Genomic DNA, 17,201 nt, shown 5'->3' with positions numbered 1-17,201 from the left:
TCAGAGCCCAAAAAAGATAAGACTGATGGAAGCAATGCTCAGAACGGCTCAATGTCCCCCAACGGCGAGACTGGCCTCCACCTTTCTCAACCCTCGAACCAGGGGGGAGGGGGAGACGACGGCAGCAGGAAACCCGCTGAGAGGCCCAGCTCGCTGGGTCACAGTAAACTCACCAGGAGGTTGTTGTGCTACCACAGTGAACACTGTAAGTCACTCAGAATGTTAAATTAGACTGGGGTTCCTATTAAAAGAATAATGGACAGTAAATAAATTCACAATTGAGGGGAATATAATCCTACCGACTGCGCCATATTCCTACGCATCCTAATTATTGTTAAACTATTTTACATTTAAATAATAAACCTATATGATTAAACAATCGTAGTTTAAGCCATATTACATGGCGCAGTCGTAGTGGGTAAACAAGTGGAATAATACAAATTGGCGTGGATTGAATTTAAAAAAGCAAATAAAAGTAGATGTAAGGTACATAAAGGTACGTAAAAGTACATGTAAGGTTAAATGGTAAAACGGAGAAAATTGCCCGCCAAATTAGTTGACCGTTTTTGAGAAAAAAGCAGTGAGTATTTATAATATAGAGAGGAAATTCAAATAATCCGTTTTCTGACAGATGGAAATAAATTGTCTGACCGTTTGACACTTAATGTCAGAACGTTGGAAGCTAGATAACATCAAGAAAAATATACGTTTTCAAATTAAATCTTAAATAACTTAAAAACGATTTATTTTAGGTATAGAAACATGTATGGTCAAAAAGTAACGAATTGAAAATCCTTTTCATTAGTGAAATAAAAACAGTGGGTTTCCATCTGAAAAAAATTATTTATGATAATTTTTTTAACGCTCAATTCCATGACAGCTACCGCCATTATATAAGATTATTGAAAATATTTTTAATCGATAGATCTCGTTGTAAGCCCACGGCAGCACAGAAAGCGGTTTTTGCGTTTTTAGCGTGAAGCGTCTTTAGCGACTAAAACAAAATAACAGGATTATATAGGAGTGGCCACACCAAAAGCGTGTAGCGTTCGGCATGTCTCGCAAAAAACGCATATGAAAACAAATCAGTTTGTTTTCTCTAGCGTCTTTAGCGTTTTCTGAGATGAGACCCTGTCATAGGCGGACGTTATATTTAATAATACATTAAAAATAAATTAAATACTATGCATTTTTTTTCATTTTAGGGTATTATCTAAAAATATTGTTATAAAGAACATCTACTGTTGAGGAAGATTTTATTGAAGAAATGAAGAAAAAATGTTTGAAAAAGTGTATTTTGAAATGAATGTGTTCAAAAAGTAATAAATTAAAGGAATATTTTCTTATGCGTAAAAAATAGCTTTTTATGCGTAAAAAAGGTCTTTTTTTAACGGAAACAAATAGTTTTATACGCGTAAAAAATAATTTTTTACTTGTTTTACCAAACCAAAACAGTTTTATTCGCGTAAAATAATAAAAATAGTTTTTTACGTGTAACAAATGTTTTTTTACACTTAATAATTTGATTCACTTTTACAAAATTTGTATTAAAATATCAATATTTTTGATAAACACGTGGACTGCTCACAAATACACGTCGTGTCACTACGTATTTCTAAGCCGTTAACACGTTTCGTTACAACGAGCTCGTGTGTCAGGGCCGTCTTACTAGCTCGTATGTCACGGCCTTGAATTTTTACTCCCAGCGCGCGTAAAGAAGTTTCACTCCAAAATGTTTCATAAATAATCATGTCCTAAAATTGCATTAGCAACCAGAAATATTTACTATACTAATACATAATTATTTATTATATTATAATTATAACAAGTACTAACCACAACACTACAATATAAAAAAACTATACACATATAAACTAAAATTCGTAAAATAAATGGCAAATAATAATTATTATTTTTACACACACCACTGGCACTAGCAGTAGATTGTGTTTGTCTCCGGATATATGCCCCGGCCCGTCCACAATTCGATCCCAGCATCTTTTATCTTCGTCTCTTCAACGCTAACGGCGCCGATCTCGCCTATCTCTTTCTCACAGGATTGATTGTTGGACGGGCCGGGAATCCACGAGCTTGTGACGTTACTAATTGACATCTTGATAGAAGCTGCAGATCTGCCGCGTCTTTTACGTGTTTTTAATGAACACAAATCGAAAAAAGCGCTTAAAACGGTAAAATCGCAAAAAGCGCTTGAGGCGCAAAAAACGCAAAACGCTAAAAACGCTTTCTGTGTGGCCGTGGGCTAAAGCAATGATGTGCAAAAAATCTCCGATCTAGATATTGTGGTTCTTTAGAAACTTCTAATGCACGCTCAGCCTGGGACACCCTGTATATTATTTTTTTTTGTAAAATTACTCATATTTTTTTAGTGTATTCTATAACTTAAGTTCGTTAAAAAAAAGTCACTTGGATCCTTTTTATTCGATTTGCAAGTTAATAGACTGAGAAGTGAACCTAACCTGTTTCTCTCTTCCAGTCACCGACGGCCAGCAGATCGGTCCCCCCGGCTCGACGCCTCCCGCTCAAGAGAAGCAATCGCACCACCACCAGCTGGCCGCCCACCAGCAGCTGCCCTCGAACGTGCCGCCGCTGCCCCAGTTCGTGCTGTCCGAGCTGCCCGAGCCGCCCATTCCGGTGTCGGAGATCGGACCCATACCGCCGCCGCCCATGTTCAGCAGCCCCAGTCCGCAGCCGCGCAGGCCGCCGCCTCAAGGCAGTCCGCTACCCAACCCTGCCGACTACGACTACGAAGGTAAGGAGGCAACGCTGCGAGTTTGGTTATAAATTGGACGATGGTGAACAGAGCGAACACTAGGCTGCACCAAAAAACAGTTATTTTTGTATCTAGTGCGGTAAGTGCTACTTTGGTGATCGATACTTGAATTTTTTAACGAGGCGTAGCCGAGTTGAAAAATTAATCGAGATCACCAAAGTAGTTCGCGCACGAGTTGCAAACAACATTTTTTCTACAAACATTAAAATCGGGATATCCCTAAAAATTATTATTATTATATTGTTGCTTCGAAAAGATGTATGTTTTTTTATTACTGAACATCGTCATCGATTTCCTTTTAGGTCGTTTTAATATAGTCTATAAAATGATTAACTTTGAATTATGACCGTTATTTTTTACCAACATGGCAAATATAAAATCCCTCTGTCAAAAAAGTTACTGATATTCTTTAAATTGAGTGCCTGAACGAATCAGACGGGTAACTCTTTTTAGTTTCTTTTGAAATAGAAAAAGAAAATAATAAAACAAGTGACAGTTCTTCCTCTTCTTGCAAAAATCAACACGAAATTTCATAATTGACAAAATGTCATCAGCTTTTGACATTTCTAAATATTAGGCCAATGCCGTCTCTAATAGAACAGCCACAGAGCGAGATTTATGACGTCACGCTAGTTAGATACTACGGATTAATAAATATGTTGTAGAATACATGGAAAACATAATTATTCCTCGTATTTTTGGTTTGTATTTTAAAAATGATATAGTTTACATGAAATATACATAATATATAGTTAATAAATACAATATAATATATACTTATTTATAGTAATAAATACTTTGGCAAATAAACTATGAACCGTACAAATGCAGCAAATGTTTTACGATATACAAATAATGAATAGGTGGTACATAAGATAATGGATAAAATGTAAAATATATTTTAAATTTTGAGGTTTGAAAATCGATCTAATTTAACAAAAAACATAATAGTGATGTATTATTATTTGCATTCACAAAATTTATTTATATATTATAATGTTTACTGCAATTAATAAACTAATATAAACTTGTCAAAAGATGACCACATATTTTTTTAAATTATTATTCTTAACACAAAAACTATTGCCATATTGTAAAACATTTGCTGCATTTGTATGGTTCATAGTTTATCTGCCAAAGTATTTATTAGTATAAATAGGTATATATATATTGTATTTATTAACTGTATATTATGTATATTTCATGTAAACTATATCATTTTTAAAATACAAACCAAAAATACGAGGAATAATTATGTTTTCCATGTATTCTACAACATATTTATTAATCCGTAGTATCTAACTAGCGTGACGTCATAAATCTCGCTCCGAGGCTGTTCTATTAGAGACGACATTGACCATGCGTCAGCATGGCCGCAAGTTGCTAACCCTTTGTGCTAACCTAATAAAATTAACACTAGAAAAGCCCGCGGGAACTGTCAAATTCAAAGTTATTCGTTTTATAGACTATACTTGGTATTTCTAGTGCTTGCCGCCATGAGGAACTTACGAAAATGACGGTCGATAACATAAAAGACAAAGATTCAATTTTGATTGTTAAAGTACCCGATACAAAAACAAACATAGGCCGAGTCTTTACAGTGTCAAATTTGAATTATATTGAGATTTACCGAAAATACGCAGCTCTTCATCCAAGAAATGCTACCAGTCGCAGATTGTTTTTAAAATATCAAAATAAAAAATGTTTTAACCAAGCGGTCGGCATAAATTCTATTGATAAGATACCTAGTATGATAGCAAAACACTTAAAGCTGCCAGATTATGAGGCCTACCCTGGGCATTGTTTCCGGAGAACTTCAGCCACACTCCTTGGTAATGCAGGGGGTGATATTTTTAGTTTGAAGCGCCACGGAGGATGGAAATCTTCGACAGTGGCCGAGGGATACGTCGAGGATATCAACAATAAAATTCAAATATCAAATAAAATTTTAGAGTGTCAAATACCGGGATCAAGTACCTCTACATCAAAATTGGATAGTGTCTCAAGTCCCAAAACCCCCATATGTCAAGCAAAATCAGAACTATCTAGTTTGGGATTAAATATTGGTTCGTGTACTGGTTGTACTATTAATGTTAATATTGTAAATAATAACTAAAATATGCATTAGTGTTCATTTTGATATTTGTTATTTGTTTATTCTTGGATATTTCGAAATAAATAATTAATTATGATTTAGTTCTTCATTTTCCAAAAATCAAAATTCCAAAATCCCATATAATTTACATGCAGTGTGCGTAATTAGCATTTCGTGCATTACTTTGCGCACCTAGTCATTTTTTGACGTTGTTTGTAGAAGAAATATATTTTTATGAAAATTATTTCTGTTTTTGTCTGCGGTTGTTCTTAGCAACCGCTACAGCAGCGCCAGATCAGGTACAACGGTCGCGGCCCGAAATAATTTCGCGACCTAAAATTTTGACGGGCCTCCATTCTAAACTTGTTTCATTTATCTATGCACGCACGTCAACTTTTATTGATCTTCCTTTAATTTCCTAATTCCCTTTTCAGAGAACGAGGAAGATGACGAGTATGAGATAGAGTGCGACGACGAGAACTCCTACATGTACCGGATGCCTCAGCCAGACCCTGCCATCGACACCAGCAGGATAGACGAGATTCCGGCCAAGGAGCCTCGTTTTAACGCCATGCCGCTCAAGTCGGCGCTCAAGAAGAAGAACAGCGGAGGGTCTACGCCTCAGGGTACACCCACCCAGGAGAACAGGCCGCTGGGCATGAGGCAACAAGAGCACAACTCCAGCTTCAAGTAAGTTTAATTTGTTTAGAGATAAAGAAAACTAAAATCTGTCCAGTGAGAGAATACTTGATATAGACACAGTTGTTTGTCATTAATGAATATACTCAGTGACATAAACACAAGATTATATATAATAGCTCTAAAAGCTTAAAAGGCTTATGGCTTGATTGGTTATCTTTCTCCATTTGTTTCTGTCTTTCGCCTTTATTCTCCACCCATCCACTCTTATCCTTCTCAAGTCCTCTTCAACATCCTTTTTCCATCTGGTTCTCGGTCCACCCCTCCTTCTCTTTCCACCTATTTCACGTTTCATTATCATACTAGGAATTCTTCCTTCAGCCATTCTTTCAATGTGTCCCAGCCATCTCAGTCTTTGTGCTCTTGCTACTACCGTTATATTCGGTATCTGATATAGTTGCTTTAATTCTTCATTTTCTTCTTCTGGTCCATATGTTGTCTATCTTCTTTCCTCCAAAAATCTTCCTCAGTATTTTTCTTTCCCAAGTCTCTAGCCTCGAACTTTGCGTTGCATTGAACGTCTACGTTTCACATGCATACAGCACCATTGGTCGTATCATTGTTTGGTACATTCTGATTTTTAAACTTCTAGAGATGTTCTTACTCTTAATCATTTTCTATATTGCGCTAACATCTATTTCCTGCCATTATTCTTGCCACAATTTCCTGAGTTACATTTCGTTTCCTTAGAAATACGGTTCCTAGATATATGAATGTATCTACTTACTCAAACTCGTATCGTTTCCCTCTCTCAGAATCTATTTGTAGACATCTTTCCTTCTCAAAATCCCTATCTGACCACTTGTAGGTAGGAACTGTCACTGAGTATATTTTAATTTTAAAATTCTAGAATTAAATTTAGAATAAACTTGAGCCTGTCTAACATATTTTTTCTTTTGTCCCGAATGCAGAAGGCCACTGTCAAGGCCTAGGATAAGAATATGGTAAATATTGGTACTCTGTGTTAACAAAATAGCTTGTTTCGTTTTCCACTACCCACCTTTACATCTTATTCAAACTACAAAGGCTCAAAATACAGTCTATATAAACTTTAAATTTTTAACCATTCATATATCTGCAATTTTAATCACAAATTCCACCTTTTTCTGTTGTCATTTATTTTTTCACACTAAATCCCGAGGTAATATATATCATAGAAGAATCATCCCTATTTTTTGTGTAATATTTCAACGCTGCATAGCATGTCATGATAAATACTGATGGCCTTGCACTTGAAACTGAAATAAACCGCAAAATGTCATAATGACGGACGTCTGTTCACTTGAGGCTGTATTCCGTTGCAAAACCAGGCGAACCAGACCGGTAAACTACGGTAAAGAGCGGTTCCTGAAAAACATCAGTTCGATACGGAACGGTTTGTTAAAATACTGGAAACGTCAAATGTTGACGTTTTCTAAATTTCAATACCTCTATTATAATTTATCTTTTATGCATTTTTAATGTACCTATTCTCTACTTTTACGTATGCTTCTTCTTTTCAATGGAGTTTAATATTGAAAAGTACTTTATTAATAAACTGTTAAACTCGTTAGACAGCTCTAGTAAAGATTTGCAGGTCCAATATTAAAACAGATCAATAATAAATAAACAAATCTAATCAATATTTATATTTTTACAGCTTACAAAACATTCACGACCACTTGTTGCCTTGTTTTTCATGTTTTCTTTAAATGTTCCTGACTTTAAGAAACAATGGCTGCATGATAAGTTAAAATGGTCCTAAAAAGTCATTTCATTTAGTTAATGAAATTTATTTACCTTTACTACCTACCTCCATTGCTTTTGGATGTAAATACAAAATAATACAAATTTTAGAAATGAAATGAGAATTTCACTCGAACTTCCAATATTTGCTTGATTTCTGTCACGTAAATAACAATGATTGACAAAGAAAACCAGAACAACCTGCCTTCTCGCGCTGGTTAGTTTGGTGACAGTTGTAACCGAATTTTCCAGGAACCGTGTTCCGTAATAAGAAAACTTTCAGGAAACCGATAGAAACAGAACATAAAAAAATAACCAAGGTAAGCAACGGAATACACCCTTAATCTAGGGAATTTTCAAAATTTCATCTGGCAACCGTGTTCCTCCTTCAACATTCCAACCATATTAACTAATTTCCGTGTATTTTCCAGCGCGAAAGCCAAATTCGCCATAGGCCTGCCCTGCACCTTGGAGAACAAGGAGAACACGCGACCGTACGTCATCAGAGAAGATGACACAGACTCGGACTCAGCAGATGGACCCATACAGTACAGGGACGACGATAGTGGCGTTTCTGAGGAGAGCCGACTAGCCATGAAGATAGCTAGGAAGGAGAGCCTGTCTTTGAAGCTGTCACTGAGGCCTGACAGGCAAGAACTAATCAATAGGTAAGTCGTAGTACAGATATAATTATCGAGTGTTGTTTTTTATATATTTGGGTACAGAAACACAGTAGACGCCTGTCAACATATATCAAATGTCAAAATTAACTGTCATCCTTAATGAACTTAACTCCAAAGTTTTACAATTTTTGAAGTTGACGAATTATAGTCTGTCCAACGACGAGATCCCTGACAGTGATAGATGTGTCTGTCATTTTAATTTCAAAGTAGTTTGTTTTATTTTACAAAAAAAATAAGTTGGTACAAATGGAACGCATAGAAGGAAATTAATACCGTGCTGGCAACTGTTACTTTTGGGTCGGCATTTACATGTGTGGAAGTAAATCGCATAGGGATCTTATTAAGTCGGAGTGAGAGAAATGCGACCGACCGACGCGACGCGTGACTGTGTGCTGTTGCGGCGTTGCCGATACGCCTTTCCCTATCAAGTAAAGTAAAATCACGATCGCAAACCGCTTATTTTTAAGAGACTCTTTTTTCAAGAGATAACTAGATAAAATCATTAGACATGTTTATGAGCATCTGAAATGGAATTATAAGGATATCGTTAGGTTGTCATTTTTTTATAACGAGAAAACGTCAGTAATCGCGATAATTTAAAACTCAACTTTTTAACACATAACAGGCCTCAAAAACCACTTTAGATATTGAAACTTTTTTTTATTTTCAAGATCGGATATTTTACAATATGTTTACATAAGAAAAATTCGATAAGGTTGTTTTTTCCATTCAAAAATTGTAAACAATCCAACCATTTACTTTTAGAGCATAGCAATTTTCAGCAATCGTGTAATTTTTTTATTGATAAAGATTTTCACATACTGTCTACAAAGAAAATACAACAGAAATATTAACAAAGTTCTTGAAAAAATTACAATCTATTATTTCTAATAGATTTCGAGATATCGATTTTTGAATTCAGAGTTGTAATAGCGCGACCACTATCGAACACCCACTCAATTCCACTTATTTTTACCAAAAATGCAAGTGTTTCTAGCTTGCACTTATAAAAATTCAAGCTATAGGGAAATTACAACGACTCGTTAATAAATAAACAAATCAAGTATCACGAGACGTAATTAAATCGTCAAGCTGAACGCATGACGTACACCTTTCCCTAGAACAAGTACTGATAGAGGTATTGATTGGGTCGACCGGTCAACTGCAACAAATCTGCTGTATCCCCTTCCACGTCTCTTAGCGATGTGCACAGTTTCTCGGTTTATTTCATACGTTTGGCAACGTGTTTACTGTCCTCTCTTTGTTCAGTACGTTATAAACGCATTGTACTCTTCTTACATACGGAAATCTCGACCCAAGACTAACCTTTGCCAGCCCTTTGTATATTTAAAATTTGACTGACATCAAAATATTGTAAAAAAATGTATAAAACTGAAAAAATGTAATCGAGTTATTTTATTTAATAAAAATCGGTATGTGTTAATACAAAACAAACAAAAACAAGACACCACATACCAAAAAATATAGAAAAGAACTATTTCTTACTTTCAAGCTTCAAGAAACTTCCCGCATTTATTATTATATTTATCAATATCACTTATGTACAAATACAAATTTGTAAAAAAAAACTATTTTATTTATAATAACACTTACCAAATTTTATACCTTAAAGGTTGATTATGTTGATTTAAACATATACTCTCCAGTAGTATATATTTAGTACGATCCTTATAGCATATATACAAGATGCATTTATCTACGAAGAGATGGTATACAAACTTTATTGGTGTATAAGACCTTCTGCCTGGGCAGCGAGTATTAACTATAAACTGTGCTCTGGGTTTACAGTTAATTTTCCCTCGATTTTTCCTCCACTTAGCTTCAAAAGACACAAAACACACGTAGTAACACGAATCAAAATGCATCATCTTCCAAAACGCAGGGTATTTGACATAAGGTGACACAACATCATAACCTATAATTTGGCAAGACTTTGACAAGCCTCAAAAATATAAAGGCGAGTTCATACGCATCGGCGTCCGTTTGTCGTTCATCGTTCCGTCAAACCAATAAACATAACTGTCTGTTTTCTGACTGTATAACTGTCTGTTTTCTCGATAAACAAACTACTCTTTTTGCAGAAATATTTTACAAATCCAATCAGAAAATGAACGACAAAGTGAAAAAGAAGCCATAGGAGCCAGGCTGATCAGGAGGCTTAGTATGAGGCCGACGCAGGAAGAACTCGAAGAACGAAACATCTTAAAAAGTAACGTTTCCACAAAAAAAAATGAAATTTTAACCTAAAAATTTCTTTAATTTTTGACAGAACAAAGTCCGGCAGAAGAGAAGAAACAAAAGGAAGAGAAGAAGAGGTTCTTGCTGAGGAAACTGAGCTTCAGGCCGACCGTGGAAGAGCTTAAAGAGAAAAAAATCATTCGGTTTAATGATTATATCGAAGTGACACAGGCTCATGACTATGATAGGAGGGCTGATAAGCCTTGGACTAGGTAAGTTTTGATCTATACATTGACCAATGACCTAAAGTTTTTAGGAGATCATAAGTTTTTATTAAATTATGATCTTGTACAATTGTGTCGTACAATAACATTGAAAATTCCTTGTTACTTTCCCTACGTTCTCGAAATAGCGCGATATTTGCAACTTCATTTAAGTTATCTTTTTTCAAATTATTTTTTTTTCCATAGCAACTGTTGTTAAAATTGCCTTATATCTATGAAAAATAGTAGATAAAATAGTACTTTAACCGCAAGGGTAGATTAAATGATACTTTAACAACGAGGATAGGTTAAAAACTTTATTTCTTCTGGCACGTTTTTTAATTACTTCCATTTTTGAACATTTTTGTATTCCTTTTTATAAGTTATTCGGGATTTAAATGGAAGTAGTTTGGATATGGCGTTTGTCGTCTCAGCCTGAATATCTGTTGGTAATTTATTGTTGGTATTTTTGACGATAACTTACCATTTTATCGTCTTGTATAAAAAATAACTATTAAATATTTTACTAAAAGACTAATATTTCAACGGTGTTTCACAAAGAACCAAACCACAGACTCTGTACTATTTATAAGTTATATTTAAAATCAAATGTTTGCAGGCTAACACCAAAAGATAAGGCTGCCATAAGAAAAGAACTAAACGAGTTCAAAAGTTCTGAGATGGACGTGCATGAGGACAGTCGGCATTTAACTAGGTAAATACTTATATTATTTTTATTTTTTGCAGTATTTTATGAGGCTAAGCTGTTGTAAATAGGGCTGTAGGAAGCTTTACTCTATTAAATATATTCCAGCCAACTAAAATATCAGAAAAAATTACACCATAGAATGCTAATGCTGTAAGAAACTACATATTATATTTATGTTAGGGGTATTTTTAATTAAAAAATGTTTTATCGGTGTTTTCTATTGAGAACTCATTTAAAATTTGACTTTTTTCTCTATTTACATGTAGAAAAAGAGTGGTCCTTTTAAGGAAATGAAATACAGATATTTAAATATTATTTCCTATATTTGTTATAGGAAAAAACAGGCAACATTAAATTTTTTGATATATTGTGTTCTCGTGGACCGAGTTTGATGATCTTTTAAGCAATTTGCAGCTAAATTATTTGACTTTTTAGTATCTCTTAGCACCAAAAGCAAAGGCAATATAAAAATTACGAAAGAAATGTTAGTGTTTTCTTCAAAAGCGAATATCTCTACAAAAAAGTCAAATAATTTAGCTACGTATTGCTTAATAAGTCATCAAAATCGGCCCACTAGAACACAATAAATAAAACTTTAAAATACATCAAAATTTTAAGGTGCTCGTTTTTCTTTTCGGTGATTTTATTTGGCGCCCCACGTTGGGCGCCAAATATAATATAATAGTAGTAGAGCTTGCCCGATGGCTAGTCGCTTTGGTGAAGTTGTGATGTTGGATGTTGTTTTCAGATTTTACAAAATAAACACTAAAATTGTCCATAGGCCGGGCGTGGTGATTCGGGCTAGGGCCCCAGTAAAGCCCAATTTTAAACAAAACATGTTTTACATTGTTGGATAGCGTTAGATTTTTATTAAAAAAATTGATGGGTTTCCATTGGTTTGACGAATAAAAATTATATCGTGTAAGTAAAAACAGTGGAGAAATAATTTTACAGAAATACGCTGCTATATCAGATTATTTAAAAATTACTTAAAAATTTTCGCTTTGTAGCAATTAGAATTTCATGATAAAGAAATATTTAAGCCTCAAATTTTTAAGGTATATAGTCTAAAATTGTTTAAATAAATGTCTAAGGTTATTATACAGGATGTCTCTTAAATAAGTGTTCCATTTTCGTGTTTTATGGGTTTTCTTGTTTTTGAGTAAAGATATATCGTGTGGTTTTCACACCACAGTGTTACTTTTTTATTTAACTAAAGATGCTTCGCACAGATTTGTCCTAGCCCTCTTAGTTCCTGAAATACAGGGCGAATTTGAAAATATTGCATTTTTCAAGCCCCTACGTATCTTGGCTATCTTATAACTTATCGCAAAGATGAAAACTGTGTCTCTTGTAGAGTTTTTCACGTAGAATCCAGTGGCGTAACTAGTTTTTTGCTGGAAGTTGCCATTTTTGAAATATGACTCAGACTTTTGTATTTTTATTTAATTTGTCTTGTTATGAGCTTTTTTTAATAAAAAAGATAAAAATTACATTAAATAATGCATTTTTTTGAATTTTGAATTTTACTTGAAAAACTATGGGATTCAGTTTTTCTGGACTATTAAAAATTTTAAGTAGTTTCAAATATTCTAAATGGCAGCGTACGTCGAATATCACGTTTGTGCAAGTCCAACGCTTCATCAGTAATGATTAGATTTATTTTATAATTTGTTGGTTGAGAGTTTTTACTTCCGCACCCGCTTTGATCAAGTAAATTAACATTTCAAAAACACTCTGTCGAAACCAAATAGAGATATTATACGTCACTTAATAGCCTAAAGCAAAATCAAAATGTTTCACTTATGAACAATGATATTTTTCGCTGATTAGACTTGTAGTTGTTTTTTTATATTTATGTAATCAGAGAAATGCTAGATTGCCACTTATTTATTTACACAAGGCCGTGACACACGAGCTAGCGAGTCGTGACACAAGAGGTAGCGACACGAAAAGTGGTAACGGCACACCCTGGGAGTAAAAAGGCCGTGATTCACGGGCAGGCGAGACACAGCCTACGGCTTAGAAATACGTAGTGATACGACGTGTATTTGTGAGCAGTCCACGTATTTTTCAAAAATATTGATATTTTAATACGTTAATTATAAAAAAATATAAATTAATTTTACATTTATTACTTTTTCAACATTTCAAACTACACTTTTTCAAACAGGTCCTTCAAATTCTTCAATTTAATAGCTGTTAGTAAGATGCGCACATAGTGCACCCCCAATTTTTTATATAAAATATTATTTTACACGCCCCACGTTGGGCGCCAAATATAATTGAAAAGTGAAAAAAAAAGATTGAACTGGTGTTTTTACACATCTATCTATTGTTATCAAAATACACTCTATTTTGATCAAAATAAGAAAAAAATTCTGTGTGATGTAACGTATAAAAAGAACGACTTGTGAAATTTCGAGGTACTGGATGAAGTTTTACTCTTATTCTGAGATGTGAACACAAATACAACTGGAATTCATATTGAGCCTAGCGATGGTATACTAAAATCTGTCCAACTAGGGGATACCTAACAATGACAGTTATTGTCTGGAATTTAAATTCACAGGACAGACTTCATAATCAACGAAAAATATATCTAAAAGTGTTACATTTTGATATGCACTGCAAAATACTTTAGTTCCGATTCCCACTTCAAAACTTCGATACATAGACCTTAATAAGTACTTTTTCTCACTATTTTTTAGTTATTTTTTTCCTTAGTACCTAGCTCTTACCAAATCGACGCCATACTTGTGTCGTGTAGCATTACTAACTTATTTCTTTTTGTTTAGTCACATCAGAATAATATACACACAGATATACACAAACATATATTATGTACTGTTTCGAACTGCTTATAGACAATTTTAGTACGACCTACAGACGTACGGCATCATTCATCATATTGAATCGTTTTTCAAAAAAGTAAAATCAAATTTTATCCAAATAAGACCAAGATATGTCTGAGAGATATAAGATATATCTTTAAAATAAATCAGTATCAAGAAAGAATCAGAAAATAGTACCCGGTATATTGAAATTTTGGTATACTAATATAATAATTGTACCCGGTATACAAGGTGTTTCAAAAAACATGTGCCATTTCCCGTGGGAGATTCCTCACGTAAAAATAAGATTTATTTTTCTTATCAACATAAGTCCGAGAATCGGAGTTATGTTGGACTTTGTTTCGTAGCTACAGGGTGTTAAAGTCTTAATATTTTTTCGATTCATTATAATTGTTTTCCTAGTACCTTTTAGCGTATCGAATGAAATTTTGAGGGTAAAGGTTACTATAAATGCGACATATTTTAAAGCTAAAAAAGTGTCAAAATATTCACCATAGACGTGCATAATGGGTTATCACTGGAATATTTTTCTAAAAAAAGCATATACTACGTCACTGACTTTTTTCTCTTGTTAGCGAAATAGTGTAAGCAGCTTAATGCCGATTAAAAGTTGTCTCTTCATATTTTGTTAATTTCGGCCTCCTTGGTGAGATCAATGCAACTTTATTAATTTGTCTTGGTCCAAGTCTAATAGCAACCTTTAAAAAATGTTGATATCATTAACTTGCGAAAGTTTTAAATAGATACTCATTGATTTATCAAAAAATACGAAAAAAAGTTCCTATAAACATTAGTATGGAAATGCATAGTTTTAGAGTTACAGGATGTTAAAAGTTTTTAAAATTAGGTTCTTCGCAATTATCTTAAATACCATTATCTTTTTATTTGAAATTGTTGTAGGTTAAACTGATAGTAATGATAACTAATAACTAATAGTAATAATATCTAATAATAAATAAGGTAAAATATATAATTTATTAATTTTATTTTTATTTTAATGTTAATAATTGTGATTAATAAAATTGCGTTTATCTCATGAAGGAGGCCGAGTTCGATAAAATATCAAGAGATAACTTTTAATTGGCATTAAACGGCCTACACAATTTTGATATCAAAAAAAAAGTCAGTGGCGCACATGTTTTTTTTTTGAAAAATATTACAGTGATAACCCATATGCACGTCCCTGATGAATTTATCGACACTTTTTTAGTATTAAAACATGTAGCAGTTATAGTAACTTTTACCCCCAAAATTTCATTCGAATCACTAAAAATACTTGGAAGAAAATTATAATAAATTGAAATATTATTCAGACTTTAACACCCTGTAGCTACGAAACAAAGCAGAATCGGACTTATGTTGACATGAAAAATAAATCTTATTTTTACGTGAGGAACCTCCCCACGAGAGACGGCACAAAGACGGTTTTTGAAACATCCTGTATTCCCAATCATACTAACGTTTTCAATTTAAGGTACTCCGACAATTTTTTAAAACAACTTGTTGTTAAATTCAAATTATTGAATTAATAATAACGCTATTAAAAATAGAGGCTGATGGTAGAAGGGTGAAAATTTAGGGTTGCATGTATTTTTTCATGCCACATAATATAAAAAAAATAAAAAAAAATAATTTTGTACAAAAAATAAAAAAACTGCACCCTTCTCACTCATGGGTATAAAAAATAGATACCAACCTATTCTCAGACCTACTGAATATACATATCTTATTGTAGTCAATTTAATCGGCATAGATAAAATTTGATATTCATTATACATTTTTATCAGCTTATTTCAACAAATCATTTAATTTTTTTACATTTGCCTACTAGATAACCATCTAATATACTGTTTTTTCTATTTTACAGATTCCATAGGCCTTGACAATTGCAAGGCTCGACCTTAGATGAAGGTGAATACCAAATTTCTGTGATGGGCGTAACTCTAGATTTTATTATTTCCCCCCTGACCGCTTAGCAACTATCGTCCCCTCCACCGATTTACCCTACCCTCCCCTCCCACTCCCCTGGCGACATTTTTAATAATAAAATGAAAAAAATATTAGGTTTAAATATTATTACTATTAATAATAGGTAAATAAAAGAACAAAAACATTGAAGATGAACGTTACACAGATTTGTGTAAATAAATAATAATATGATGTAATAATAATAATGATAATTGTTTTTTTGTACATACAGTGATTTTATATTACATGATGAGAAAACAAAACGCGGTTTTTATCGGTAGTAAACAAAATGTGAATGTGTGTGTAAGAGTGAGAAAGATTGAAGTTTAAAGTATTTTTTGTTTTTCGGAAAATATACAGGGTTATTCACAGTAAGTGTCTTTCTATTGCATTTTTATAGAGAATTGCCCAGAATTACTCACAGCTAGAATCATTTTTTTTATAAATATTTCATATTTTTACATTAAGAAATTTTGCCTAAATGTCTAACAAGGGATACTTATAATGAATAACCCTAAATACAGTGTCACCTATAGTGTTTACACCAAATCGTTCTCTGTTTTTACTAGTTTCATGTTAATTTACAATTTTTTTGTAGAACTTCTTTCAAAAAATAATTTTCTGATTTTTTTTTGGCAAAATATTAATACCCTGTACATATATTGAAATCTAAGCCTTACGAGCACATCAAACAACAAGCAAATATAAATATGTGGTTGTTTTTTTAAATAAGTTTTAGTATGGTTTTTTAGTTAATTTCCACAAAAACAACATTTTCAGTTGCTGTTTAGGCATATTCAGATCACCCTGTATACACCAACTTCAGAAATATTAGTATTTCTATATTATGTTCTTTGATATTTTAAAAAATTCAGGCAGGTATACCGGGTGCGTCTCAAAAGTGGCTCACCCCTATAACTTTTTTATTTTTTACTTAAAAAAAACGAGATTTGGTATGTTAGTATATGACATAAATTAGGATTGATTGACGTATTCAATTGTGTTTGGTCTTCCGAGGGTGCCCTTTCAAAATCAAAAGTTGTAGTCATTTCCGGTGAAACAGGAAGTGACCAAAAACAATTGAATACGTCAGTCAGTCCTATTTTATGTCATATACTAACATACCAATTCTGTTTTTTTTAAGTAAAAAAATAAAAAAGTTATACGGATGAGCCACTTTTGAGACGCACCCGGTAAACGAATTTTAATTTTTT

The 17,201-nt window shown here is 33.2% G+C and overlaps 1 protein-coding gene across 9 annotated transcripts in view; it reads left to right on the top strand.

The window, feature by feature from the left end:
- The window catches only part of LOC115887206 (phosphatase and actin regulator 3), a 155,678-nt gene extending 139,507 nt beyond the window's left edge, over positions 1–16,171 (top strand). For 7 of the 9 annotated variants that reach the window (XM_030906568.1, XM_030906566.1, XM_030906570.1 and 4 more), the window contains 10 exons: positions 5–205; positions 2,495–2,770; positions 5,321–5,576; positions 6,497–6,529; positions 7,742–7,978; positions 10,096–10,223; positions 10,284–10,464; positions 11,075–11,170; positions 11,913–12,085; positions 15,887–16,171. In XM_030906568.1, the coding sequence (XP_030762428.1) occupies positions 5–205; positions 2,495–2,770; positions 5,321–5,576; positions 6,497–6,529; positions 7,742–7,978; positions 10,096–10,223; positions 10,284–10,464; positions 11,075–11,170; positions 11,913–12,021 (1,517 nt within the window). In that variant the 3' untranslated portion in view covers positions 12,022–12,085; positions 15,887–16,171. The remainder of the gene's footprint in view (positions 1–4; positions 206–2,494; positions 2,771–5,320; positions 5,577–6,496; positions 6,530–7,741; positions 7,979–10,095; positions 10,224–10,283; positions 10,465–11,074; positions 11,171–11,912; positions 12,086–15,886) is intronic. The other 2 variants (XM_030906563.1, XM_030906567.1) reach the window with 2 other exon arrangements.
- The last annotated feature ends 1,030 nt before the right edge of the window (positions 16,172–17,201 follow it).

This window comes from Sitophilus oryzae, unplaced genomic scaffold (genome assembly GCF_002938485.1).
Source record: "Sitophilus oryzae breed Bouriz unplaced genomic scaffold, Soryzae_2.0 scaffold_555_pilon_pilon, whole genome shotgun sequence".
Lineage (NCBI taxonomy): Eukaryota > Metazoa > Arthropoda > Insecta > Coleoptera > Curculionidae > Sitophilus > Sitophilus oryzae.
This window is presented reverse-complemented; position numbering and strand designations above follow the sequence as displayed.